General features: G+C 55.0%; 2 protein-coding genes across 8 annotated transcripts; one reads left to right on the plus strand and one right to left on the minus strand.

The window, feature by feature from the left end:
* Positions 1–646: 646 nt before the first annotated feature.
* Positions 647–22,284, minus strand: NLGN2 (neuroligin 2). Of its 6 annotated transcripts, none has more exons than XM_075907087.1 (8): positions 22,132–22,284; positions 17,490–18,082; positions 14,731–14,787; positions 8,137–8,286; positions 6,597–6,782; positions 5,337–6,126; positions 3,611–4,439; positions 648–3,169 (listed from the first exon to the last, which is right to left on the minus strand). In XM_075907087.1, exons 2-8 carry the CDS (start codon positions 17,926–17,928, stop codon positions 3,089–3,091), a joined length of 2,532 nt encoding a protein of 843 aa, XP_075763202.1. In that variant the 5' UTR covers positions 17,929–18,082; positions 22,132–22,284; the 3' UTR covers positions 648–3,088. The 6 variants fall into 6 exon arrangements, with proteins under 6 accessions (XP_075763203.1, XP_075763204.1, XP_075763202.1 ...); XM_025188216.2 differs by lacking the exon at positions 22,132–22,284 and adding an exon at positions 19,642–19,880; XM_025188214.2 differs by lacking the exon at positions 22,132–22,284 and adding an exon at positions 19,623–19,880.
* Positions 22,285–24,588: 2,304 nt separating this feature from the next.
* On the plus strand, positions 24,589–26,738 carry TMEM256 (transmembrane protein 256). Of its 2 annotated transcripts, none has more exons than XM_075907648.1 (4): positions 24,589–24,643; positions 24,868–24,905; positions 25,050–25,130; positions 25,725–26,738. In XM_075907648.1, exons 1-4 carry the CDS (start codon positions 24,604–24,606, stop codon positions 25,866–25,868), a joined length of 303 nt encoding a protein of 100 aa, XP_075763763.1. In that variant the 5' UTR covers positions 24,589–24,603; the 3' UTR covers positions 25,869–26,738. The 2 variants fall into 2 exon arrangements, with proteins under 2 accessions (XP_075763763.1, XP_075763762.1); XM_075907647.1 differs by having other exon boundaries at positions 24,606–24,726.
* The last annotated feature ends 424 nt before the right edge of the window (positions 26,739–27,162 follow it).

Genomic DNA, 27,162 nt, shown 5'->3' on the forward strand with positions numbered 1-27,162 from the left:
AGCCGCGCAGCACAGGTTCCAAACTAGCCGGCATTTAAAAATGGCGCCGGCCGGCTTTATGCAAATGAAGCCCGGGAAAATCCCGGGCTTCATTTGCAACTCCGTATGACTACATTACCCCCCCTAGTTCGAACTAGGGGGGTAGTGTAGACATACCCCCACAGAAAAATCAGTCAGGGGCCACACACAAGTGAGAAGTAAGAAACAAAAACAACCCCCCCCCCCAAACTCCTCACTGAGGGTATGTCTACACTACCCTCCTAGTTCGAACTAGTAGGGTAATGTAGGCATACCGCACTTGCAAATGAAGCCCGGGATTTGAATTTCCCGGGCTTCATTTGCATAAGCGGGGAGCCGCCATTTTTAAAACCCCGCTGGTTCGAACCCCGTGCAGCGCGGCTACACAGGGCACGAACTAGGTAGTTCGAACTAGGCTTCCTAGTTCGAACTACTGTTACTCCTCATTTCACGAGGAGTAACGGTAGTTTGAACTAGGAAGCCTAGTTCGAACTACCTAGTTCGTGCCCCGTGTAGCCGCGCTGCACGGGGTTCGAACCAGCGGAGTTTTAAAAATGGCGGCTCCCCGCTTATGCAAATGAAGCCCGGGAAATTCAAATCCCGGGCTTCATTTGCAAGTGCGGTATGCCTACATTACCCCGCTAGTTCGAACTAGCGGGGTAGTGTAGACATACCCTGAGGTGGCTCCTGACTGAGAAGCAGCAAAGACACTCCCCCACATTCCCCTCACACACAGGAGCCTAGGGACACCTAGGCTAGTAGATTTTGTGTGCTCCAGCCCAGCAGTGATGCAGTAGGGGACCTGGAGTGTCAGCACAGGCTCCCCAATGCTGGGGGGGGCCCCTGAGCCTCAGGTGCCGGATCCAGGCAAGCCAAGGGACACATTCAGCCCCTGAACCTGAGGTTCCCCACCCCTGACCTAGACTGATATAGTAATGGACTGATATGTATGGGGAGGGATGGAAAGATTGTGGGGATGGGAAGACATGCATGGAAATGGGTGGACATACAGAAAGATGGATACATATGGTTGGGGATGGATGGATAGAGAGCTAGATATGGTAATGAATAGATATGTAAGGATAGAGTGGGCTGGTTGGCTGACTAGATAAATATGGGAAAGAGCAGATAGATACATTAGTACATATGGGTGTGCAGACAGACTGATAAGTATGGGGATAGATAGATATGTATGGGAAAGAGCGGCTAGAGAGACAGATGTCATGAGGAAGGACAGATGGACGGGCAGCTAGAAAGATATGTATGCACACATGACAGTAGAGATGGCTAGAAAGAGCAGACAGGTGGCTAGCTCAGGGCTCTAGTACCATTTGTTCACAATTCAAGTGCAAAGCTGTGTCCCCCCTCCCACGCTGACCCTCTTTGGATACATGAGGGTCTCACGCTCACCTTCACATCCAACACCTCTCCCCTTTTCTCCTGCTGACTGCCCCAGACAGCTACCCTGCCTCCGAGACGTCCCTCTATGGGGGTAACATGATTCCCAGCTCCCTGCCCCTGCCAGGCAAAAAAACTCTCTCTCAGACTGTTTGGCACTTTTTCATTAGCTCATTCCCTTGTTTCTGGGGAAGGGGGAGGGGCGTAGGGCAGGAGGGGATTTGGCACAGTCAGCAGGGCTGGAACAAGAGATGCGGACCGCAGCGCAGCCAGTGGAGGAACAGAGAGAGGGAAGCTCTGATTTGGGCAGAGTGGCAGGCATAGGTGAAGAGACAGAGATGAGAGGAGGGATTAAGAGGATGGATCAACTCCACTCTCTGCTTCCCCTTCCCTGTTCATTCTTTTTTTTCACATTTCCTCCCCTATTTTGTCAACATTTATCAGGTTTGGATCATGCAAATGCATCTTTTTTTAAACAGTTTTCCCATTCCATTCCCCCCCAAAAATGTCTCTTAGTCATTAAAAAAATAACCCACACTCCCATTTCCAACCCTCCCTCACCCCCAAAAATTGAATCTCCAGTTGTCGATACATTCAAAGTTTGGCTTGGAAAAAATGAGTAGAATGAACTCCCACACACACAATTTCCAGGTATAATTTTCCCCCATTTATGGCCTCCATATGGCAGCTGGTTTCCCCTCTGGAACCTTCTAGAAGTGGTGGCAGAGGGTGGGTGGATGGGGGGAGCATTGGCTTCTCCATCATGTGCGAAGGACAGTTGCTTTCTCTCAAACATCCTATACTGCCAAATCCGCAATGGGAAAGACGCTGGTTTCTCTGCCTTACCCCAAGAGGATTAAGGGATGGTTGTGCTCTCTCCAACACTTTGGTGCTGATGCCATTCTAAGTAGAACTTTGGGTATCTCCATAATCCGGCCAAGATAAAGTATGGGCTGCTGGCTTCTCTCAGATACCTCCTAGAGCCTATACTACATTGAGAAAATCATTGAGCATCTCTGTAATCCAGCCAAGGTGAGAGTAATATGTTTGGTTTCTCTCCAACCCTGTACAGTTCCAGTCCTACATTGAGAAAGGTGTTGGCATTCCCACCACCTCTTCAGGATAAGTGAGGGATGGTCGGTTTCTCTCCAACACCATTCAGCACTCATGCATTGGGAAGGATGTTGCATGTGTCTCTCCGCCATTGATCCAAGATGAGTGAAGAATGGTTGGTTTCTTTCTAAACCTTCCATTGCTGACACTGTCTGGGAAAGATATTGGATGTCTCCATCATCCATCCAAGGTGAATGAAAGACGGATAATTACTCTCCGCTAACCTCCAATATTGATATGGTATAGGGGAGGGTTTGGAGGTTTCCGCCATCCATCCAGGATGAATCAAGGATGGACAATTTCTCTCTGCTAGCCTCCAGTGTTGATATGGCATTGGGACAGGTCTTGAAGGTCTCCACCATCCATCCAGGATGAACAAAGGATGGACAATTTCTCTCTGCTAGCCTCCAGTGTTGATATGGCATTGGGAAGGGTCTTGGAGGTCTCCACCACCCATCTGGGATGAACGAAGAATGGACAGTCCCTCTCCAACACCTTCCCACACTCTTACCAGATGAGGAAGGGTGTCGGCATCTCTCCATCATCCATTCAAGGTGAATTAATAACAGTCGGTTTTTCTCCAGCACCGGTCAGTGCTGAGACTGTAATAGGAAGGACATTGGGTGTCTCCATCATCCATCTAAGAGAAGCAAAGTAGTGGCAGGTCTTTCCATTACTCCCCGATGCAGCTACTGTGTTTGGAAGGGCGGTGGGCCTCTCCACTGTCCATCCAACATAAACAAAGGACAGACAGTCCCTCTCCAATGCCCCCCACCCCAGTGCTGACATCCCATAGGGAAGGACACGGGGTATTCCCACGGTCCATGCGTAAGGAACCGGTTGAATCTCATCTTGCGTGGGAGATAGCCTCCTACAATCTCTGTCTGCACCCTTCCCCTAATTATTATATAAAACATCCCCCCCCCCCCCCAAATCCCGGCGGCATGGCACACAAAAGATGCCACATCTTCTCCCTCCCCCTCCCCCGCTTTGTGGTCAGGGGTGGGTGGCTGGGCAGAGAGGAGAGTCCTGTCCCTTCACCGCAATATCCCCGTGGCTGGGGTGGGAGAGGAAACTATACCCGGGTGGTGGAGTGAGGGTGAGGCAGGGTGTTGTTGTGCCCAGTGGGGAAGGTGTTGAATGGGTGCAGGGCCTGCATTCCCGTAATGGTACTGGGGATCATGGTGATTGTGTTGGGCGTCATCAGGGGCACGTCGTCTGGTGCCCGGCGCAGAGCCAGGGTATAGTCGGGAGGGCAGGCCGGGCGCAGGATGTCATGAGGTCGCAGCGGCTCTAGGTCATGAGCGTCGTGCTCTGAGTGTTTGATCTGCAGGGACATGAGCTCCTCTTCCTGACCCCCATGCACCAAGTCGTTGGCAGTGTTGCGCTGGGGGCTGAGCCGCCGGCCTGCCACGCCGCCCCCACGCAACTCGTGCCGCTTGTCCCGCTTATAGTAGAGGGCAGCAAAGGCCAAGATGTTGAGGAAGAGCAAGGAGGCCCCTACAGCAACAGTAACGCTCAGCTCGGTAGAGTAGTCCCGTGAGTCCCCCGGGAAGGGGGCGTAACGCCGGCCATCGTCCACCTCGTCCTCATCTGGCGGCAGGGTGGGGAAGGGGCGGCGGGTGGTGCTGGGCCCTGCCCGAGAGCCAGGGGGCCAGCGGGTGCCATAAGGTGGGACACGGGTGGTGGTGGAGGTGTAGACGGGGTCGTGCAGGTGGTGGAGGTGAGGCACCAGCTCCAGCCAGAAAGCCACCTTGTTGGCCCGGTAGTTGTCGCGCACCCGGGGTTTGAGGCCGATGTGGAGGTACTGCTTGTCCTTGGCGTTGAATTTGGTCCACACCACCTCCTCGAAGCGGTTGGGCTTGGTGTGGATGAATTTGGTGTCCTGTGGCACTGGCTGATTGGGGTCCCTGCAGGGAGGAGAGATGGAGTTAGGAGGGGTCATTTGGAGGGAAATGGGGCAGAGGAGACAAGGGCATTTGTGGATGGGGTAGATCAGGTCTGGGTAGAACTGTGTGGCTGTGTCTACACTGCACCCTTTTCCGGAAAAGGGATGCAGATTAGACACTTTGGAATAGGCAAATCCGCGGGGGATTTAAATATCCCCCGCGGCATTTGCATTAACATGGCTGCCGCTTTTTTCCGGCTTGGGAATAAGCTGGAGAAAAGCGCCAGTCTAGACGTGATTCACCGGAAAATAAGCCCTTTTCCGGAGGATCTCTTATTCCTACTTTGAAGTAGGAATAAGAGATCCTCCAGAAAAGGGCTTATTTTCCAGACAATCATGTTTAGACTGGAGCTTTTCTCCGGCTTATCTCCAAGCCGGAAAAAAGCGGCAGCCATGTTATTGCAAATACCGCGGGGGATATTTAAATCCCCCGCGGATTTTGCTATTCCGATGTGCTACATTAGCATCCCTTTTCTGGAAGGGATGCCAGTGTAGACACAGCCTGTGTGTGTGTGTGCTTCTGAAGAGCACCTGATCTTCCAAAGAGATATGAATGCAATGCATTACCACGGACATTCAACCCCCCATCCATCCATCCAGCCACCCACTCACTTCCACCCCATCCATCCATCCCCTCCATCCATCCATCCGTTCCCCACACACCTCAGCCTCCCATTTATTTCTCTATCCCTTCCTCTGCCTACCCACCATTCTCAACATCCTCCCCTGCCTCCCTGCTTCCGTACAGGCTCTTCACAGCTCCCCATGCCAACTCCCACCTTCATGGCCCTCCCTTTCTCTTACTTCCCCATTTCCCCACCAGCCTCCATGCTGCTCCGTGCCCCCTCTGGCCACTCACCCTGTCTTGGCGAAGTTGGTCCAGTAGGTCATGACCACAGCGCTCAGCATGACGTCATTCTTAGAGAAGTTGCAGGGGAAGAGGTCAGTGGCGCCGATCATGGGCACCCCGAAGACGTAAGGGATTTCATCGCCATGGGCAGCATCAGCCCACTCAGGCCGGGTGTCAGTCTGGCAGTGATGGTAGAAGGTGTAGAAGTAGACCGGTGACTGATAATCGGCGTGGAGCTTGGCTGTGGCCACTGCCGGCGCTACCCACTGGTGGTCAGTGAAGAGCGCCAGCAGGGTCTTCCGCCGCATCTCGCCGTTGTCCCGGTCGGCCCAGTCAGTGTACATGAACTTGATGGTCTCTCGTAGGATGTCCTTCCCTTCCGGGTAGCCGTAGAGATTGTCCACGAAGTTGGAGATGGTGAAATCGAAGGTACTGGCGGAGATTCCGTCTTCGTTCTCCATTGAGTCCTCCACGAACTTCAGCCCCTCACCCTGGTTCACTCCGATCAAGATGTCGTAGTTGAGGAATTCCCCCTGTTGCATAAGAATCTCTGGGTCGTCCGGCACCACATCTCCATCCACCACGGGGCCGAAGGCGATGTGGTAGCGGGCTGGTTGGATGTCCTGGTCGACCAGCTCCCGGTATGGCTTTCGGCGGAGGCAATCCACCGTCTCACTGGTGTCCAGGTGATCGCAGCCCACCTTGGAAGCCAGCATGCGGGTGTACTTCAACGGCTGGTAGTTGACTGACCAGCTGGAGATGGCCGTGCCACTCTGGGCAATGGCCTTTTGAAAGAGACCTATGGGGAGGGATCAAGTCAGAGAGAGAAAGTGCAGGACATACCTGTGTGTGTGGTAATGGATGCATAGATAAATAGGGGCCTGTCCCCTCTAGAGGGTGCTGGCTCCCGCCTGGCTCCAGGGTAAGGACTGGCTGGCTCGGGGGTGGGGTGGGGGGGGGAAATGGGGCAGAGGCCTCTCCTCTAGGGGGTGCCGGCTCCCACTCTGCCCAGAGCATGCACTGGCTGGCGAGGGGAGCTGGTACCCAGGGCTGGCTTTAGGAAGTGCGGGGCCCATTTCAAACCGTTTCAACAGGGCCCCGGCAGCTGGGAATTTTTTGTTGACCAAAAAAAAAAAAAACCACACACAAATAATTTTGGTTGAGCAAAAATTGGGGGGCACAGAGAGAGCAGGAGCCCTCTGGTTTTAGGGCGCGGGGCGTGATTCCAGGGAATTGGGCGAACTGGCCTAAAGCCGGCCCTGCTGGTACCTTCCGAGTGGTGAGAAAGGATGAGCAGGTTGACGCAGGAGGCACCAGCACCGGAGCCGAAGATGGTGATGCGTTCAGGGTCCCCCCCAAAGTGCCCGATGTTCTCGTTGAGCCACCGCAGGGCCTGGATCTGGTCCAAGAGCCCGTAGTTCCCCTTGGCTGACTGGTCACCGGTGCTCAGGAATCCTGAGGGATAAGGACAGACAGACAGACACTGGGGTTAGGAGCTACTCTGCCCCAGAAGTGGGTGCATCTCAGCGGTGGGCGAAGGGTCCCTGTGTAACTGGCGCCCCACCCCAGAGGAAAAGAGCTCTTTCCTATTTGCTGGTAATTTCAACAGATTTTAGGGCATTTCCCTGACACCTGGCACTGAAGAAACAACCCCCAATGGAGGGCATTTTGAGTTTAACCCTTTGAGGCTTCCTTTGAAATTGCTCCACCTCCACTGTGCATGTGGGGTACTGGGGGGACATAATAATTTTGAGGCAGATTTGGAGGGTTACTGGGTAGGGGAGCAGAGAGCTCAAGGAGCAATGGATTTGGGGGGATACCCATAGGGCTGGATCTAGGGTGCAGGGCCAGGATCCCTGGGGGAGGTGCTTTGTGGGATAAGAGGAATCCTGGCAATGGGATGGCTCAGAGGGACAGGGGGCCAGTATGGGGGTGGTCTGGGGAGCTGGGGAGGGGGAGGATCCTGGACAGGCAGGCAGCTCAGGGGAAGATGTGGGACAGGCAGCCTTGTGGGGGGTAGCTTGGAGAGGGAGCTATGATCTTTGGGGGGAGTGCAGCTCAGAGTGGGAGCTATGAGCCAGGATCCTGAGGGGCAGAATCTGGAGGGGAGGTGACTTGGCGGAGCGGGTGGCTCTGGTGGGCTGTGGGGCCAGGATCCTTGAGGGTGTCTTATGGGGCCCAGGACCTGGGGGCAGCTCTGGGAGGGGCACAGGGCTGGGATCCCATGGGGGATGACTCGGGGGGAGCAGGAACTGAGGGGGGCAGCCCAGGGGGACTCAGGGCTGGCATCCAAGGGGGTAACATGGGGGGCTGGCATCCCAGAGGGGGTGTGACCTGGGGGGGCTAGGATCCCAGAGGGGGTGTGACCGGGGGGGGCTAGGATCCGGAGGGGTGATTTGGAGGGGCTGGCATCCCAGCGCGGATGACTTGGGGGGGCTGGCATCCCATGGGTGTGTGATTTGGGGGGCTGGCATCCCAGGGGCTGTAGCTTGGGGGGGCAGGTATCCCAGAAGGGTGACTTGGGGGGTTGGCATCCCAAGGGGTGAGACTTGGGGGGCTGGGACTCCAGGGGTGTGTGACTTGGGGGAAGCTGGCATTCCTGGGGTGAGATTTGGGGAGTCTGGCATCCCCAGGGGTGTAGCCTGGTGGGGCTGAGATCCCCGGGGCTGTAGCTTGGGGGTACTGGAATCCTAGGTGGTGAGATGGGGGGGCTGGCATCCCAGGGGTGAAACTTGAGGAGGGGATGGTATCCAAGGGGGGGTGTGACTTGAGGGGGCTGGGATTCCAGGACAGCTCTGGGGGTCCTTACCCAGCACCCCCAGGCGGTAGTTCATGGTGACCACAATGACGTTGCCATAGGCAGCCAGCACACTGGCATCGAACATGTTCCCTGTCCCCTCCATGTAGGAGCCGCCATGGAGGAAAAGCATCACTGGTTTCTTTCCACTGTCCCGGATATCTGTGGGCACAAAAAGCGGGGCACAGAGAGTGGGGGAGGGGCATAGAGAGTGCCAGGGGGCACAGAGAGGAGGGGGGCACAGAGAGAGCAAGAGGCACAGAGCAAGGGGGCACAGAGAGAGAGGCAGTGTCACTAGAGACCACTTCCTCCACCTATGAATGTAGCTGACTCCCAAAGCCCATTCTCTTGGGGGGCTACAGTGAACCTTATTTTCCCAGACCAGAATGGTGGGGGGTCTGGAGGGATGAGGGGCCTCTCTGGAAGGGTGGGGATTGGCAGCTGCCATTGTCCCCTTAAAAAACAAATAAGATCCTACTGCCTCCCAGCCTCCTTGATCACCCCCATTGCACCCCAAACCCCCACTAGATACCTCCCTCCATCACCCCTGTCCCCTAATCCCTTCCCTGAAGAACCCAGGCACCCATGACCTCCCGCCATGCCTATCTCAGACTCCCCACCTGTATCCTATCCGTCCTTCCGCTGCAGCTCCATAGAGACTCCCAGGAGCCCCAGAGAGACCCCCCCATGCAACTCAGCCCCCCACCCCAGCATACCCCTCACTTCCTATCCCCCCATGCTCTCTGCTCTCTCCTCTCTACTGCAGCCCCACAGAACGGGGGTCTCTGTCCCTCCACTTCCTCATCTCAGACCCCCGTTCTGCCCCATGCCTTCCTTCCAGCCCTGCCAAACCACTGCCTCCCACAGACATGGAGATGGGAAGGTCTGGAGTGGAGCGCTGTGCGAAAGAGATCCCCAGGAGAGGTCAGGGGTCTGTAGGGCCAATGAGGTTGGGGTGAGAGGTCATGGGGGATCCCAGGCCCCTCGGAGATAGAGGGATAAACGTAAGAACATAAGAACGGCCAGACTGTGTCAGACCAAAGATCCATTTCCCATTGTCCTGTTTTCAGACAGTGGCCAAAGCCAGATGTCCCAGAGAGAATGAACAGAACAGGGAATCATCAAGTGATCCCTCTCCTGTTATCCAATTCCAGCCCATAACAAACAGAGGCTGGGATACCATTCCTAACCATCCTGGCTAATGAAGTATTGATGGACATCCATGAATTTATCTAGTTCTTTTTTTAATCTTGTTAAAGTCCTGATCTTCACAACATCCTCAGGCAAGGAGTTCCACAGATTGACAGCGTGTTGCATAAAGAAAAACTTTCTTTTGTTTGTTTTAAACCTGCTACCTATTAATTTCATTTGGTGACCCGTAGCTCTTATGTTATGGGAGCGAGATATAATGTTTCCTTATTCACTTTCTCCACATCAGTCATGATTTTATAGACCTCGATCATATCCCTCCTTAGTCTCCTCTTTTCTAAGATGAAGAGTCCCAGTCTTTTTAATGTTTTTTCATATGGGACCTGTTCCAAAACCTAATGTTGCCCTTTTCTAAACTTTTTCTAATGCCAAGATATCTTTTTTGCGAGGAGGTGACCACATCTGCATGGGCGTGCCACAGATTTATATAGAGGTAAAAAGATATTCTCTGCGTTATTCTCTATCACTTTTTTAATAATTCCTAACATACTGTTTGTTTTTTTGACTGCCGCTGCACATTGAGTGGATGTTTTCAGAGAACTATCCATAGTGACTCCAAGATCTCTCTCTTCAGTGGTAAGAGAGAATTTAGTCCCCATCATTTTTTATGTATAGTTAGGATTATGTTTTCCAATGTACATTGCTTTGCATTTATCAACATTAAAATTAATTTGCCATTTTGTTGGCCAGTCACCTAGTTTTGTGAGATCCTTTTGAAGCTCTTCACAATATGCTTTGTCCTTCACTATCTTGAGCAGATTAGCAGCAGCTGCAATTTTTGCCACCTTTCAAAGATCCCAGGGGTCAGAAGTCACAAATCATTGAGGACAAAGGGGTCAATGGAATCAGAAGGAAGGGGGTTACAGAGATTAATGATGTTGGAAGATCAGGGGTCAGAGAGGTCAGTCGGGTGTCAGAAGTCAAAGATTCTTGAGGGCCAGAGGGTAGAGAGGTCAACAAAGGCCAAAGGTCACAAACCATTAATAAGCATTGGATGGAGGTCAAAGGACATGGGCCCAGGGGTGAGAGAGGCCAATGGGGTCAAAAGTCACAAATCACTGATGTCTCTGGGTGTCAGAGCAGTCAAGGGTGTCAAAGGATGCCTAGGGTCAAAGTTCACGGGGATCAGAAGCCAACAATATGGTGGGTCAAGGGTCAGAGAGGTCAGCAAGAGTCAGAGGTCAAGCAATAAGATGTGCCAATGTTTCTAGGGATCAGAAGTCACTGGGGGTTGCAGGCATCAATGGGTTGGATATTCCTTGGGGTCTGAGCTCTGGGATTTTGGGAGGTCAAAGAGCCATAGGGTCAGAGGTACCCACTGGGGTCAGAAAAGGTAAGAGGTCAACCATGATTTCTTTGAGTCTCAGCTATGGGGGGGGGGAACACCCTGGAAAGGTCACAAGTGGGGGTCAAGGGTCAGGTGATCCAGGTGGCCAAAGCTTTTCTCAGGCCAGGACTCCCCTGGGGTCAGAGGTCACCACCTGGAGGCTGTCCCGCTGTAACGGAAACATTCAAATCCACCCCCCAATTTTGGTTTTCTTTTCTAGGTCACGTCCCATCTCCATGGCAACCTGGGGCCTAATTAATTCTGTGCCAATGGAGAGCGTTAATTAGACGCACAGAGGCCTTAATTAGCGTCTGCCGTGCAGCCCCTCCCCCCAGCCTGTCTCCGTAGGGGGATTGGAGGAGCCAGGGCAAGACGGGGGACTCGGGACCCCCTTGCACATGCACCAGGCCCTTGCACACTCACTGACCTTGTTGCACATGCAGCAATATATTGCACACACATCAGTCACCTTGCACCTGCAGAGCTCCTTGCACTCAGCACAGAGAGGTCCTTGCACACATTGAGCCCTTCACACCCTGAATTCCTTGCACACTTGTCCACCCCTTGCACATACACATTGCCTCTCTATGACCTTTGCACACTCATCTCTCCCCTGGCACATATACCAAAAGCCCCTTATACAAGTCACGTGGCCCCTGGCACATCTCCTGATATCCTTGCACACTCAGTGACCATTTACGAATGTGGTGCTCCTTGAACTTATGTGAAGTCCCTCATACACTCCTGGAGCCCCTTGTGTATGCACTGAGCCCCTTATAGACACCTTTGCACAGAGGAGAACTCCCTTGTACACTCCTTGAGTCCCTCACACACAGGCCCAGGACCTCTTGCACACTGATCCTTCACAGCCCCTTTCACACTCACCAGTTCAATGAAACCCAGGTCTTTGCACCCTCCCTGAGTCCTTTGCACCAGCCACAGAGCTCCTGATGCATGGACAGAACCTCTCATGCAAACCTGGACCATGCTGACCTCTTTGAGAGCCTTCCATTAATCCCATTGCACATTCACAGGGCCACTCATGCCTGTGCCAAGCATGGTGCACACTCGGTGCACACTCAGCAGTTGCTTTGCATGATATTTAACCATCTGCACACACCCTGAGCACCTGGCGTACACACACACAAATGACCTGGCACACACACCTCCTATGTTGCACACTTACCCTGCCAAGTCACGGATGCTGTTGCTCACATAGGAGCCCTCAGTGAACCCGCCACTTAGCTCATTCACAGATGCCTTTTTGCGCCTCCAAGTGCCTTCGCACACCACCATTCATAAGCACTGAGGTTCCCTTGACCCCCAGCAACCACACTCTGCTGTCGTTACACACCCATCAGCACTCTCACATGCCCATGGACCCCTTTGCACACTCCCGGCTCCTCTCTCTCTCACACACACAGAGCCATCTTCACACACCTCTTTGAAGCACAGCAGGCTCTTGTACAACTGCCAACTCCTTGCACACTCGTCCTCTATGCACAACCCCATATGCCCACACAGCTGCAGCTACCTGCACACCTCACCATATTCACAGCAAATACACATCCCCAGTGGAAATTAACAGCAACCAAGGAAGGGGCACTCTCACACATGCACACAGCACCTATCAGCACATATGCTGTGCACACTCACACTTGTAGACACAATCCACAAACACACACAAAACACACATCCGTGTCAACCCAAGGATTCCGGCACACATCTAAATGTGCTTCACTTATATAAAGAATGCACACATCTACACACAGATACACACCCATCCAGTCACACATATAGACACAACAACGCACTTAACTATTTACATGTCTGTTGATACACAACTAACCGCACTGCCACTTACAACACGCATCTTTCAATACAAACACCTCAATGTTCACTTACCCACATTGCTACTTATTTATAGATGCAACAATACAAACAAACATAGCTCTGCAATTTTCAACAAAACAATTCATTCCCAGACCTAAACACACTTCACATGTAGACACAACATATCTGCAACATATCAACTGCCTGGAAATACAAGCATTCAAACACACACACATCTACAACTGTAATCACAACTACCTCATCCACATCCACATTTCAGTTATAGACACAATAAATCCATACCTCCTGCAGCTATCAACACAACAGCTCAGCACTGCAACTATGGCAGTCATGTTCATAGATCCACATTCACACATAGGCTATGTCTACACTGGTGGGTTATTGTGCAAGAATGGACGTTCTTCCGGAAAGCGTCCACACAGCCCACAGCTCTCGTGCAAGAAGATTTACAGTACGGCGTGATAAGAGAGGGCTTCTTGCGCAAGAGCTACATTCTTTTTTTAACAGATGTAAGCCCTCTTTTACAGGAGCTCTTGTGCAAGAGGGCAGTGAGGACGCTCAGCAGGGATTTCTTGTGCAAGAAATCCCTATGGCTAAAATGGCCATCAGAGCTTTCTTGCGCAAGACAGCATCCACACTGCCATGGTTGCTCTTGCACAAAAGCACAGCACGCACATGGCAATGTGGACGTTTTCTTGCACAAGAGTTCTTGTACAAGAACTCTTGCGCAAGATGTTCTTATGCAATAACCCACCAGTGTAGACATAGCCACAGAGGCTGGCGTCACACACACATACACACACATGCACAGGCCCTAAAAGAAAGCCTGGCTTAACACACACTCACTCATATATATATCCCGAACATGCACACACACCTTCACACCTCCTTACACACTTACTATTTAGGTCCACATACCTGGCCACACACACCTGGCTGTGCAGAGACATTCTCCTCCCTAGACTCACGTGCATGCCCACCATCCCCTTCTACCAGTAGACACACCTAACCTAGCGAAAACACACACTGGCCCTTACACACCTCTTTGTCAGCCATGTGCATCTGGGGACAGCTGGCCACATGTGCACACTCACTCCTCACCTTGCACACTCTTCTATGTTCACACCTGCCTTTCCAGCCCCCAACACCTGCACATGAACCCCACCCTTGCTCAACCATCTCTCCCACCCTGACCCCTTCAACATTTTCCACAAATTCTAAACCTTCCCCCCAAATAACCCCGACCCTGCCTAAGCCCCCCTCTTCCTAAACAAGCATGTCTCCTGGTGGCAGGGGATGGAAACAGCAGAGCAAGTAAGGTGGAGTCTGTGGGGGGTTGCAATGGGGAGCCCCCTAGGATTTTTGGGGGGGAGTCTCTGGTCTTGCAGCCATGCCCCACACAAAGTCGAAGCCCCCAGAACTGCAAACTCAATCCCCCCTTTTAATCCTGTGTATGAATATATTAACAAGGGTAGATTCTCCTGCTAGCAGTGACCAATTAACAGAGTCATTGGCAGATCATTCACTAGTTTAATTTATTGCTGGGGTCTCCTACCCCTCACAGCATCCCATAGTCCCTCACCTCTGGATTCCACAGCCAAATTGTCCCTGCTCCACAAAATGCCCAATCTCCCCTGGCCTGTACCACACACCCCTGTTTGCCCCCAGAGCCCCCAGATTTTGGGCATCTGGGAGCAGACCAGATGCCAAGCTAAATAGACCCATTTTCAGACCCCTCCCCACAGGAAAATCCACTGAGATCCCTTTCAGAGTACGACACAGAAATGTTTTCTTTGGGGGGGAAGGGAAGGAAACAAGAGGGGTCATTTTAGGGGTACATCCCTCTATACCTCCCGGAAACCTTCCCCCTTCTTAGCTTTACAAGACACCCCTCCACCCAAATTCCTCTGTTGGGCAGTGTTTTTCATTCAGTTTCTTTTCCAAAAAAATAAAAAGTCAAAAGATCAAGAAACGGGGGGGGGGAAAAATAGCAATTGTTGTTTTGGATTTTTTTTGGGGGGGGGCAGGGCTTCGTTAGACTTTTTTTTAAGTAGAAAGAAAAAGATTTGGGTGAAAAAGAGACCACCCCCGATAAAAAAATAACCACAAAAAAGAGTTATTGTTGTTTGTTTGGGAAGAAAAAGAAAGAAAGAAAGAAAAAAAGGAGAAGGGGGGAAAAAAGCAAGAAATGTTGTGAAACATGCAGCCAAAAATACCTTCGTCTCCCGAGGGACTGTTTCCGGTCGGATCGTCGCGTTTTTTTGTGAGTGGACCTAAGACCAAGAAAAAAGAAAAATTGGGAAAGTGGGGAAAAAAGACAGAAAGAGAAAAGATCAAAAAGAAAAAGAGATTTTTTTCTTTGTTTTTGCTTTAAAAAAGGAAAAAACACCAAAAACCAAAAACATTTTATTAAGAATATATATATATTTCTATATTAAAGCAAAATACACTTTTTCCCCAGAAAAAATGGATACAGACACCGAAATCAGCTGTTGAGTCAAAGGTGGTTAGAAGGAGATGGGGGCTGGACTTGGAGCTGCAGTAAAAGGTTGATGAATGTGCCCCACCCCTTGAAACCCTTCTTAGTGAGCAGAGATATGGGAAATGAACAGGAAAATGGGATAGATAGATAGATAGATAGATAGATAGATAGATAGATAGATAGATAGATAGATAGATAGATAGATAGATAGATAGATAGATAAAGGTGCATGGGGTGGATGGGGATGGACAGGTGCAAGCTCTACCAGGGAAAACAGCATGTGGGTTTGTAGTTCTCAGTTGCATGACTGGGTTGCAGGCTGAGGGGCTTGGATCTGGGACTAGATGGGCCCATGGGTCAGACTGGGCTGGGATACTGGGATAAGGGGCTCATGTCTGATTGGGCACAGGGTAACAGGCTGCCACAAGGCCCCCCCAAAGACACTTGGCAGTCCCAGGGAAGGGAACAGGCTGCAGGGGGTGGGAATGGTATCACAGGATCCTTTAGGGAAGGGGTGGGAAACCTCGGGCCTGAGGGCCAGATACAGCTACCCAGCTTGCCTGGATCCAGCCTCCAAGGTGCCTGGAGCACACAGAATCAAGGTTCCCCACCCCTGCAATAGGGCCCCATCAGGCTGGGTGCTGCACACCCCCCACCCATCAGAGGTCAGGGCCCCCGCAGTGCACAGAGACACCATGAGGCAGACCCCCACCTCAAAGAGTTTGTCACCTACACAGGCAAAGGAAGGGCAAAGATCCCCCAAGATGGAGAAACTGAGGCACAGATGAAAAATTATTGGCAGAGCAGTGGAAGCCTGGAAACTCTGCCTTCCCAGTCCCATTCCTGCTTTAACCATTAGCCTCCACTCCCCTCCCAGAGATGGGGAGAGAACCCAGGAGTCCTGGCTACTAGATCCCACCACCAATACCTGTTCCTAGGATAAATTGATGCCAGAAATAATGACACACACACACACCCAGCTTTCGCACATGCATTGACTATAGGGGGATCCCTCACCAGGCTCTAAAATGCAGCTACTTCTGGGGCAGGGCAGCTGGTGACACAGGGATCCCTTGCCTGGTGCTGAGATGCGGCCATCTCTGGGGCAGAATGGCTGATTACACAGGGACATCTCTCCCAGCACCAAGATGTGGCCAACCAGCTGAGGGAGGTTTGGAGGTGAAGGGGGGGTGAGAGGATAGGGGGTGACGGGCCTGGGAAAGCAATGGGGAGATGTGGGGCTTTGGGAGAGGCTGCAGTGGCTAAGATGGATGGGAACCAGGGGTTTTAAAGGAATGTCAGGGGGTGTGTGTGGATGGGAGCTGTGGGTGTCTAGGGAGACTGTGGGGGTGATGGGAGGAGGAATGGGGAGTGGCAGAGAGTGGGGTGTCCAAGGGACCTGTGGGTGGCTGCTCCCTTTTTCTCTCTCAGTTTCCCTAATTTACCCCCTATGTTTCCATCCCTCCCCCATTTTGCCCCATGGCAACTGGCTGGCACACTGGGGAAGAGTGGGCTGGAGATCCCAGGTAACCCCTCATTTCCTATCGTGCCCCGCATCACCCAAAGGGACCCCTCACTCCACCCCTCAGCCCCTAACACTGGCAGCAGGGGAGGAGGAATTTGAGGGTCCCTCAATTTGCTTCCCACCCCCCCCCCCCGTGGGCCAGTGGGAGGCTACCAGCTCAATCCCCCCATGATGAAGGTGTCTGAGGTGCTGCCTTTGGGTGCTCCAAGCTGCCCCCACACCTAGTAATGAAGGACCCCACATGCCCATCTTGCCCTGGGTAGAACCCCCAGACTCTGATGTGGGGCCACAGGGGTGAAAAGTCTCCCCATGAGCCATTCACAGAGTAGGTGGCAGCTGTAGGAGTGAGATGGCCTCTGGGGGAGACTCTGAGGTCACAAAGGGGGTTAGTAGCTTGCTCCTTCTCTCATGGCAGCCCCCACAAATCACCTGGCACTGACCTTCCCCAGTACTCATCATAGTCCCCTTCTCTGTGCCACCAACCTCCCGACAGTCCCAGACTCCTTCTCTGTGCCACTGATCCCACGAAAAGCTCAAGCCTCCTTCTCTGAGCCACCGACCCCCTGACAGGCCTCATCCCCCTTCTCTGTACCACTGATCCCCTGAAAAGCCCCAGCCCCCTTCTCTGTGCCACCAAATCCCCTGACAGGCCTCAGTTCCCTTGTCTGTACCACTGATCCCCTGAGACACCTCAGCCCCCTTCTCTGTGCTACCAAATCCCTGAGACGCCTCAGTCCCTTTCTCTGTGCCACCAACCCTCTGATAGGCCTCAGCCCCCTTCTCTGTACCTCTGACCCCCGATACACCCCAGCCCCCTTCTCTCTGCCACTGAACTCCTGATATACCCCAGCCCCCTTCTCTGTGCCATCGATCCCCCAATATGCCCCAGTCCCTTTCTCTGTTCTATCGACCTCCAATATGCCCCAAGACCACTGTGTGCTTCCATGCCCTCCAATCTGGCCCCTTACCGTCCTCCATGGGCACGTAGAGGTTGAGGTAGAGACAATCCTCGCTCTGGTTCTGCACATAGGCGGCCACGACCTCCAGGTTGTCGGTGAACCAGACGGGTAGCATGATGCCAGGCAGCATCCCGTGCACGTTCTGTGGGCAGACGGGGGCGAAGGCCGTGGCATTGCGGACATCGGCCCAGGAGGCTGGGGCTTCGGGGGGTTGGAAGCGCCGGTCGCCAACAGGCGGAGTGGCGTAGGGAACCCCCAGATACTGCACCACCGGCCCCAGGATCTCGTTGTTCAAGTCCTTTTTCATGCCCCGCAACTTGCCATAGTTGGTGCTAGCCACCGGGTGCTTCTCTTCTGGCTTCGGCGCGCTGGCTGCCCTGGCCAGCACCACAGCCCAGAGCAGGACGGCTGCGCCCATCTGCCAGCTGGCACCAAGAGGGAGCAGCATGGTGGGGAGAGGGTGCTTGTGGAAAGAGATGTGGATCCAGGCGTGGCTCAGCAAGGGGACTCTAGCAGCACCAGGGGGCTCTGTTGCGTTCCATGATGGGTCGGGGGTGGTGCGGGGAGGGGTCCAGTGGGTGGGCGCAGCATGGGGGCCTCACCTGCACCAGGAGAGAAAATAACAGAGAGGGATGGGGGTGGACAGGGACAATGGACAGAAGGAGGCAGGCGTGGGCGGAGAGGGATGGGGCAGTTGTGGGGACAATGGAGGGAAGGAGACAGGTGTGGGCGGAGGGATGGGATGTATGAGGGACAATGGAGGGAAGGAAGCAGGTGTGGGCGGAGGGATGGGATGTATGGGGGACAATGGAGGGAAGGAAGCAGGTGTGGGCGGAGGGATGGGATGTATGGGGGACAATGGAGGGAAGGAGGCAGGCGTGGGTGGAGAGGGATGGGGCAGTGGTGGGGACAATGGAGGGAAGGAGGCAGGCGTGGGTGGAGAGGGATGGGGCAGTGGTGGGGACAATGGAGGGAAGGAGGCAGGCGTGGGTGGAGAGGGATGGGGCAGTTGTGGGGATAATGGAGGGGAGGAGGTAGGCATAGGCAGGAGCAAGGTATAGAAGAAAACAAAGAGGAGCTGACGCTAACTACTGAAGAGGACAGAAATCCCCAGTTCATGGTTCACTCCCCAGCTCTTCTGTTTGACCACCCGAATTCTTCTTGGACTGCCATATGCCCTCATCCCAGGGATTTATCCCTTTCTCTGCAAATAAAACCCACAATTGGGAAGAGGCCCCTTTTGGCATGCAGCAGATCTGGGGGAGCCCTTGTTCTGACTGCATCACCCCAGAGCTCCCCTCATAGAGCTGCCAATCCCCCGGCACTTGGCAGTGGCTGACCCCTCTGGCCCTACAACCTGACCGTATGGGGCGCCTCTGCCAAGGCCATTGGACAACACCCTAATGGGAGTGCTCTGTGAATGGGGATGCTGGACAGGGGGAAGCCGTCCCCCACCAAAATCCCCCTATCCCCAGAACGTGTTAATTGCAGGGGAAACTGACAAAGAGCAAAGATAGAAGCCAGGGTGTGGGGCTCAGTGAGAGAGCCCCTCAGTCATGGGCAGTGACAGTCTCTAAGGTGCCACAGGACCATAGAGTTTTAAAGTTAGACTAACAGAGTGACCCCTCTGAGACCTTGCCCCTCAGCCATGGGGCAGTGACAGGGCTGTAGGGGACCCCCTGGCATAGAGACACAGACCCATCTCCCCTCATTATGTATCTGTGCTCCCAGGAATCCTGGCACCAAGACACGGCCCCGTTCCACATCACTGGCCCCCCTCCCAACAACCTCCGCAGTTACACCAGGGCTTTAATTAAATAACTGGGGAGTTTTGTGCTTATGCTTCAGAATCCGGCAATTAGAGCTGGGAACCGGTAATTAGCCCAAGTCTCATCAGAGAGATTCAGGCAGTCCAGAGCAATGGCCAAGCCATGCATACCCAGCCGGGTGAGAGAGAAAGAGAGAGTATTGGACAGGGTGATTAGATGGGGGGTCAATAGGACAGTCAGACACACAGAGGGGCTCAGTGGAGATGTATGGCAGGGCTGGGTTCACTGAGAGATTTGGTTCTAGGGCCTCAACCTCAGCCCCATGGTTACCTGGGGTGGCCATGGAAAATATTGGGGTATCACCCTGCTATACCTTGGGTTAAACACATTACCATGTAAAGCCCAACAAAGGCCTTGCTGAATCTCTCACTCCTGACCTACAGTCCCTGCCACCCAGACCTGGGCTACTCCCAACCTTGCCAGTGCCCCTCACTCCCAACTGGCAGCCCCTGCCACCCACCCCTAGGTTCCTCCCAACCCTGCCGGTGCCCCTCACTCCTGCCAGCCGAGCCCTGTTCCTCCAGCCGTGTGTCACTGCAGCAGCCGGGCAGGGAGGGGCTGTGAACGATGGATTCCATCCTCTTTTCTCATCCTCAAAGCCAAGGCCCCGTTGCTGTGGCAATAGGAACCGGTAGCCATGTGTCTCCCTGGCAACCGGAGTTCCGGAGCAGGGAGATTCTGCTTTACTCCGGCCATCCCTGAGGACCAGGAAGAGGACCCAGGAGCCCTGGCTCCCAGCTGTCCCACTCCATTCTAACTAACTCCCAAGAGCTGCGGACAGACCCAGAAGTCCAGGCGCCCAACTCCCCTGCTCTAACCATCCAGCCCCCACACTCAGAGCTGGGGAGAGAACCCAGGAGATCTGGTGCCCAACCCCCCTGCTCTGTTGCTCGGGAATCTCTATCCATGCCTTCTTTTCCCTGATCCATTCCCTTGCTTTGTTCCCCCTCCAGCCTTGGTCTCAGCCCCTTGGGCCCAATCATACTCACTGCCCCCACATTTCTGCTTCCCGGCCTGGGAACTTTTGTCAGGAGGTGAGGGAGGTTTGGATCTGGGAGGCATTGTCCACCCCTTCCCCAATTCCCAGAGCACTCCCATCAGTATTGTCCCATGGCCTTGCCATAGGTGCCCTGTACTGCCTGGCTCCCCAGGGATGGGGGCAGGGAGAAGCAAAAGGGTAGTGAAAACACAGAAGAAAATAGAGTGGGAAGATGGAGAGAGAGAGAGAGAGAGAGAGGGGGGGGGGTGTTAGAGGGTATGGGACAGACAGACACTCAGGCAGACAGTCAGATGTGTCTGGGGATGAAGGAATCAGAAGGTTTATGGACTGATTATAGGGGTGTCTATGGTGAACAGATAACCCCTCTGCGGATCTCAGAGCTCTAGCAGGTGTGGGTCCCCCTGAGGGTCAGGGTGGCTTGAAATGACATGTTTGAGGGTGGAAGGGAGGGAGTGAATAGCTGGGGATGGAGTGGCAGTTGTGGGGGGGCAGATGAGAGGAAGTTGGGGAGGGGAGGAGGCAGCGTTAGGGTGGAGGAGTGGAGAGTGGGCAGGGTGGGACTGGTGGTTTTGGAAGAGAGGGTTGAGGATTGTGGGGAGGAGGGTTGGTGATTCCAGGGGGCAGAACACTCAACAGTGGGGGACACTTTTGGTCTTTCAATGGCTGGGGGTAGGTGATGAGGTAGGAAGAGACAGATTGAAGGAGAGCCAAAGAAAGAAAGCAGTGGGTGAGGGGAGTGGAAAAAGGGGAAATGGAGGAAAAGTGGGCAGGGAAGGCAGGATGGAGACAGGGGTGGCTGTAAAGGTGGGATGGAAACAGGGGCAGGTGGAGGGATATGGCTGGGAAGGAGGGATGGAAACAGGGGCAGGTGGACGGATACGGCTGGGAAGGAGGGATGGAAACAGGGGCAGGTGGAGGGATATGGCTGGGAAGGAGGGATGGAAACAGGGGCAGGTGGAGGGATACAGCTGGGAAGGAGGAATGGAAACAGGGGCAGGTGGAGGGATACAGCTGGAAAGGCAGGATGGAGGGGGGCCAGGTGGAGGGAGATGGCTGGAAAGGTGGGATACAGAGGGGGCAGATGGAGGGATATGTCTGGGAAGGTGGGATGCAGAAGGGGCAGGTGGAGGGATATGTCTGGGAAGGTGGGATGCAGAAGGGGCAAGTGGAGGGATATGGCTGGGAAGGCAGGATGCAGAAGGGGCAGGTGGAGGGATATGGCTGGGAAGGCAGGATGCGGGGGGAGGTGGAGGAATACGGCTGGAAAGTGGGATGCAGAGGGGGCAGGTGGAGGGATATGGCTGGAAAGTGGGATGCAGAGGGGGCAGGTGGAGGGATATGGCTGGAAAGTGGGATGCAGAGGGGGCAGGTGTGGGGCTGGATGAAGACCAGGATCGCAAAGTGGAGGCAGGGAGAAAGGGACAGAAGCCCAGAGAAGGAAGTGGGGGAGTAGGGAATGGGGGCAGAGAAGGGGACGGGAGTAAAACGGGGAGGGGGGGCAGAGCCACAAAGAGGAGACGAGGCAGGGGGATGGAGGGGCGGAGTAATGGAGGCGGAGGGCCGGGAAGAGAGGATGGAGACAGGGGCAGGTGGAGGGGTAAACCCGGAGGAAGGGAAGGGGGAGGGGCGGGAGTTATGGCGAGCAGGGCCGGGAAAGGAGCGATGTGGGGAGACAGGGGCTGGGGAAAGGCGGATGGATGGAGGGGGCTATGGGAGAAGGCCGGGAAGCGGGGGGGGGGAGGGGAAGGAGGGATGAAAAGCCCCACGAGAGGGGGGCAGCCGCAGACCCACATTCTCCGCACCCTCCGCACCCCCTTCTTACCTCTGGCGGCGGCTCCGGGCCGGGCCCCCCCTCCCCGGCGGCCGGGCCCCCCCTGGCCGAGCGGCGGGGGCCGGGGCCGGGTCTAGCGGGGAGCGAGGCTCCGCATTTCGCAGCGCATCAGAGAGCGGCCGTGGGGTGGGGGCGGGCGGGCGAGAGGGGGAGGGAGGGAGGCAAGCAGTGGGGGGGGGGGGGGGAGCAGAGAGGCGGGGGGAGCAGAGAAGCGGGGGGGACGCAGCAGGAGAAATGCAGGGATGGGGGGCAGAAGAGGGAAAATCACACAGCGGGGGGAATAACACAAGGCAGAGCCCGGCTGGTGAAGGAAATTCACCCCCCTCCCTGGGAGGAGCCCCCCTCCTTTCCCAGTGGAGGGGCTGGCAGCAAGGGAGAAGGGGGAGGGGAGCTCAGCGGCGAAGCTAGGCGGGGGGGTCAGCTGGAGTCGCTCAGGGCTAGGACACAGAGGGGGCTGGGGGGACTGGGTCTGTGGCTGATGCTCTGCCCCCCCCCCCGATTTTAGCTCCCCCCCACTCAGCCCAGATGCATCACAGCGCGCGTCACGGGGTCTTAAAGGGAACTCGCCTCTAGTGGGCAGGCCTGGGCCACAGCCACCTCCCACCCCCAAGTCTTGAGAAGATGGGAGGGGGGCTGAGAGCCAGGACTTCTGGGTTCTCACCCTGGCTCTGGGAGCAGAGTGGGGGCTGGTGAGTCAGAGCAGGGGGATGGGTGCCAGGACTCCTGGGTTTTCTTCCTGGCTCTGGGAGGGGAGTGGAGGCTGGTGGGCTAGAAGCCAGGACTCCTGGGTTCTGCCCCAGCTCTAACACAAACTGTTATTTTTCTCTCTGACTCTGCTGAGCCCAGGGAACAATGGGTTTTGATCAATACCTCTCCACATAGCCAGCACCTCTCCAAGTGCTGCAGATCTTGGAAGGAGCGGGGGCAAGGCTGGGCTGACAGGGTTGTGGGTTGGGAGTGAGGGTCACTGGCACTGAAATTGCAGCAACTCTGACACCCCCCACATCACACTCAGCCCTGGTTCTTTTAACCCCGGGAGTGAATCCACGGCAGATGTAAAACAAACAGAGGCAGCAATACCCCCTTTTGATGGGAAGACACCCTCTGCTGGAGGGTGCTGGGCATCGCTGGTCAGATACCAAAGAGAGAATCACAGGACTATCAGTGGCTATCAGCCAGGACGGTCTGAGATGTAAACCCCTGTTCTGGGTGTCCCGGAACCTCCAAGTGCTGGGGCCAAGACAGGACGACAGTGGACGGGATCATTTGAGATTTGCCCTACTTCTTTCATTCCCTTCCAATCCAACCTCTTTTGGTTACTGTGTTGGGGCGAGCAGCTCGATAGGGGCTGATGAGGGGCCTGGGATAGGAGGCGCACACACGAGCAGCGAGGAGGGGACTCAGTAGGGGGCGCTGTACCCTGCAATCAGTAAGGACCTTATGTTCCACATAACCAGCCGCCCTGTCTTGGAGGTGACTGCATCTCAGCATGGGAGGTGGGTGGGGGTGCAGAGGTGCCCATGGATACAGAGAGGTCACTGGGTTGGGGGGGATGACTGCTGCACTGGTACTTGCCATCCCACAGTGCTCCTTGCTGGCGGAAGAGTAAAGACCGCCCCTGCCCTGCGGTCAGATTAGAGCCGTAGCCCTCTGGGGGCACATGCCAAGAATCCCCTCCCCCGCCCCGCTGGTACTATATTTACAGGCCTGGAGGTGGCACCTTTACAAAAACGTCAGAACTTTCACAGTCCGAGTCCTATGATGGGGAATTTTACACCTTTCTTACGTAACCAGCCCAGATTCCCCTCGCCTCCCTGGGCTGTGTGTGTGACAGGAGCATTCACCTGTAAGAACCAATCAACCTGCCCCAGCCACGTCCTCATCAGCGAGGGCTGGGCTGGCAGGGGCTGTGGGTCGGGAGTGAGGGGCACCGGCAGGGCTCGGCTGGCAGGGTCTGTGGGTCGGGAGTGAGGGGCACTGACAGAGCTGGGGGACGGGGCTGAGCTGGGCTGGGCTGGGCTTGGAGGGTCTGTGGGTCGGGAGTGAGGGGCACTGGCAGAGCTGGGGGGCGGGGCTGGGCTTGGAGGGGCTGTGGGTCCGGAGTGAAAAGCACGGGCGGAGGCGGGTCCCGCTGGTATCTGGCTCCCCCTCATGGCCGCCAGAGGCTACGCAGCCTTCCCCGATCCGGCCCCGGCCGCTACCGAATCCACCGCACCCTGCAGCAAGTAGCCTGACACGTTACCGTATTGCCCTGACACTGGGCGCGCGAACATTTCCCCCACTTCTCCTAAGCACGGCCCCGGCTCCGCGCTACCATTGGGCGCGTTACGAAATTGACAGCCTTATCGCCCAATCGGCACCCGAGGAGGGAGGGCATCCTTGCGTTATGCTCTTCCGCCTCTTTGCGACGGGCTCCGCGCTTGCCTATTGGCCGAGCAGCGGTGGGTGGGGCTGGAGCGACCAATGGCGCTCTTTGATTGGTGGAGACGGGGAGTGACACGACGTGGGTCATGGCGGGGCTCTGGGGCCGCGTGGGGGCGCTGAGCGGGGCCGGGGCGCTGGGGGCCGCCGCCTACGGGGCACACGGTGCGTGGCCAGGGGGAGTGGTCGCTGCAGGGGAGGGGGCTGGGGCAGCCTGGGATAGGAGGGGAGTGGGGCGGGAGTAGAAGGGGCTTCGGTTTGTGCCTCCCACCCCCGCTCAGCTAACCCCGCTCTCCTGTGCCCCAGGCTTTCGGCGCAGCGACCGGGACGAGTACCTGAAGGAGGTGAGGGAGGGTCCCCGAGACCTGCGGGGACTCAGTGAAGGGAGTGGGGAGCCGATGGGCTAGAGCGATTGGGGGGGGCTGGGAGCCCGGGCTCCTGGGCCCTCTGCCAGTTCCGGGTCCCTCATGTTTCTCTCTACCCGGCAGCTTTACGAGACGGCGAACCGGTACCACTTCCTCCACAGCCTAGCGCTGCTGGCTGTGCCCCTCTGCCGCCGCCCCTTGCTGGTGCGTAGCCTGGGGGACATCTAGGGTTGAGGGTGGCACCCCAGTGATCTCGATTCCCGGGGTACCTCAGCATCCTTGTTTGCCCTCCCTGCAGCCTCCTGGATTGACAGGGCTGAGGTCATACTCAAAGCTGCGGGTCTGCAACCCATGCTCCCCTTACACTTCTCCCCTTCCGATTCCTTGCACACCAGCAGCTATGCTGGCGCCCCAGCTGTGGAGATAGAGCCCTCCCCCAGGGTCTCCCTCCTACCAGCCCCACATCCCTATTCCACAGGCCCTCCTTTGGCCCCCACCCAGCTCTCCTCAATCTGTTCCCCCCCCCTATTCTATTCCCTCCTTTTTACCTATGAAGATTTACCCACCCAGTTGGGTTCCATAGCAAGCTAGGAACCCCAAGACCTTGCTCCTTCTCACACTGATGGAGCAGCTCTCCATTTGGCAGCTGTGGTAGAACCTTTAGCTTCTGCTTAGAGATCTACTGAGGAGGTTGGAGGAGGGCATTATGTGCCTTGAGCTAGAGTTGGACTCAGACACTCCACCATGGCACCTGCTGTTCTGATGTTGCCCCCCCCTCCTTTTCTGTTGTCCCCCTAGGCTGGGGCCTTCCTCACTTCTGGGATGGGACTGTTCTGTGGACCGTTGTATTACCATGCATGGAGCGGAGACCCGGCCTTCAACAAAGCGGCCCCCTATGGGGGCTCCCTCCTCATCCTCGGCTGGTTGGCAATGGCGCTCTAAGCCCTCCTACCCCCAGGGACCCACACAGTTTACTTTCTCACTCCCCTCACCAGGGCTGAGGGTCCCCCTTTAGGGAAGAGGTCCCACCTCTTCCCCTCTCCTCCAGCATTAGGGTTTTCCTTGGCTTGTTGACTCTGTCCACCCAGAATGATCATCACTTAAGCCCTGGCTCCTACAATGCCCCATGTGGTCCTGGCTTCCCCAGCACTCATCACCCGTTGTCTGGATGATGGAGGAATGGGGGGGCATTGACAGTGCCCATCACTGACCAATAGAAGAGTTGGGTGCTACCTGTGCACTTCACTAGCTGGTGGGCAAAAAGCCAGTCTGGGTCTGGGCCAGTGGCAAAGCAGGACTCTGTCCATTGTCTGAGCTACAGGCCAATGGGAAGGCAAAATAGACTTATGGGATAAAGATGATGGGGATGGGGTTATCTGCACTTTTTTCCCATTGGTCAGACACAGATCCAATGGCTAGGCTGGATTTTAATGGATTTCCCCTTCCATTGCTAGCCAATTGCTAGCTAATGAATAGCTTTTCTTTTCCATGACTCTTTCTCATTGGCTGAGCTGGGGGTCAATCAGAAGGCTTCTCTGTGAGCTGCTATTATTAGCTAAGGCAGGTGTCTCCCCCAGTGATCAACTCAATGGGAGAAGAGCTCTTCATTCATTGGCTGACTCTGAGGAGTGGCCAGGCAGTAGGCTGAGCCTTGTCCTACTATTGGCTTTGGAGTTAGGCTAATTAACCCCTGGGGGGCTGCTGATTGCCTGGGGGAAGGGGTATTGTAACTTCTTGGAAAATCCATTGTTTTGATGATTTTTCTATCTTATTTTAATTAACCAGTCAATAAATACTTAACTTCTCCTCTGAGTCTCCAGATTTCCCTACCTCTCTGTTAGGGGAATTACAGGGAGACAATACCCCAGCCCTGAGCAGCTAGAAGACTAAACCTGACAGAAGCTGGGAGGGGAAACTGAGGCTCAAGATGGCAAAGTGACTTTAGATCACACACCAGGACAGAGGCAGAGCTGGGGGAGAGAACCTAGGAGTCCTTGTTCCCAGCCCCTGCCCTAACCACCTGCTCCCACTCCCCTCCCAGAGCTAGGGAGAGAGCTTGGGACTCCTGGCTCCCTTCTCAGGCTACCGCTTACCACCTTGCAGCTTCCCATCTTTTGTCTCTGCCCTCGTGCATGCTGTTGCTTTAATTATGGGGCAGAGACCCAATGGTATGTCAGAGAGTTTGCATCAAAAACACAGGCCAAGTCCAAATTCACCAAGCCCCCATCAAATGATT

This window comes from Pelodiscus sinensis, chromosome 24 (genome assembly GCF_049634645.1).
Source record: "Pelodiscus sinensis isolate JC-2024 chromosome 24, ASM4963464v1, whole genome shotgun sequence".
NCBI classification, from domain to species: domain Eukaryota; kingdom Metazoa; phylum Chordata; order Testudines; family Trionychidae; genus Pelodiscus; species Pelodiscus sinensis.

What these genes read in the sequence shown, in the direction of transcription:
- NLGN2 (XM_075907087.1), bottom strand. Translation starts at nt 17,928, where the DNA reads ATGCTGCTCCCTCTTGGTGCCAGCTGGCAGATGGGCGCAGCCGTCCTG. An exon ending in CCTTTCTCACCACTCGGAAG is followed by an intron (nt 6,127 to 6,596) that starts GTACCAGCAGGG and finishes CCCTCCCCATAG; the next exon opens with GTCTCTTTCAAAAGGCCATT. An exon ending in ACCCTCACTCCACCACCCGG is followed by an intron (nt 3,170 to 3,610) that starts GTATAGTTTCCT and finishes TGCTTCTCTTAG; the next exon opens with ATGGATGATGGAGACACCCA.
- TMEM256 (XM_075907647.1), top strand. Translation starts at nt 24,651, where the DNA reads ATGGCGGGGCTCTGGGGCCGCGTGGGGGCGCTGAGCGGGGCCGGGGCG. An exon ending in GGGACGAGTACCTGAAGGAG is followed by an intron (nt 24,906 to 25,049) that starts GTGAGGGAGGGT and finishes TCTACCCGGCAG; the next exon opens with CTTTACGAGACGGCGAACCG. An exon ending in TCTGCCGCCGCCCCTTGCTG is followed by an intron (nt 25,131 to 25,724) that starts GTGCGTAGCCTG and finishes TTGTCCCCCTAG; the next exon opens with GCTGGGGCCTTCCTCACTTC.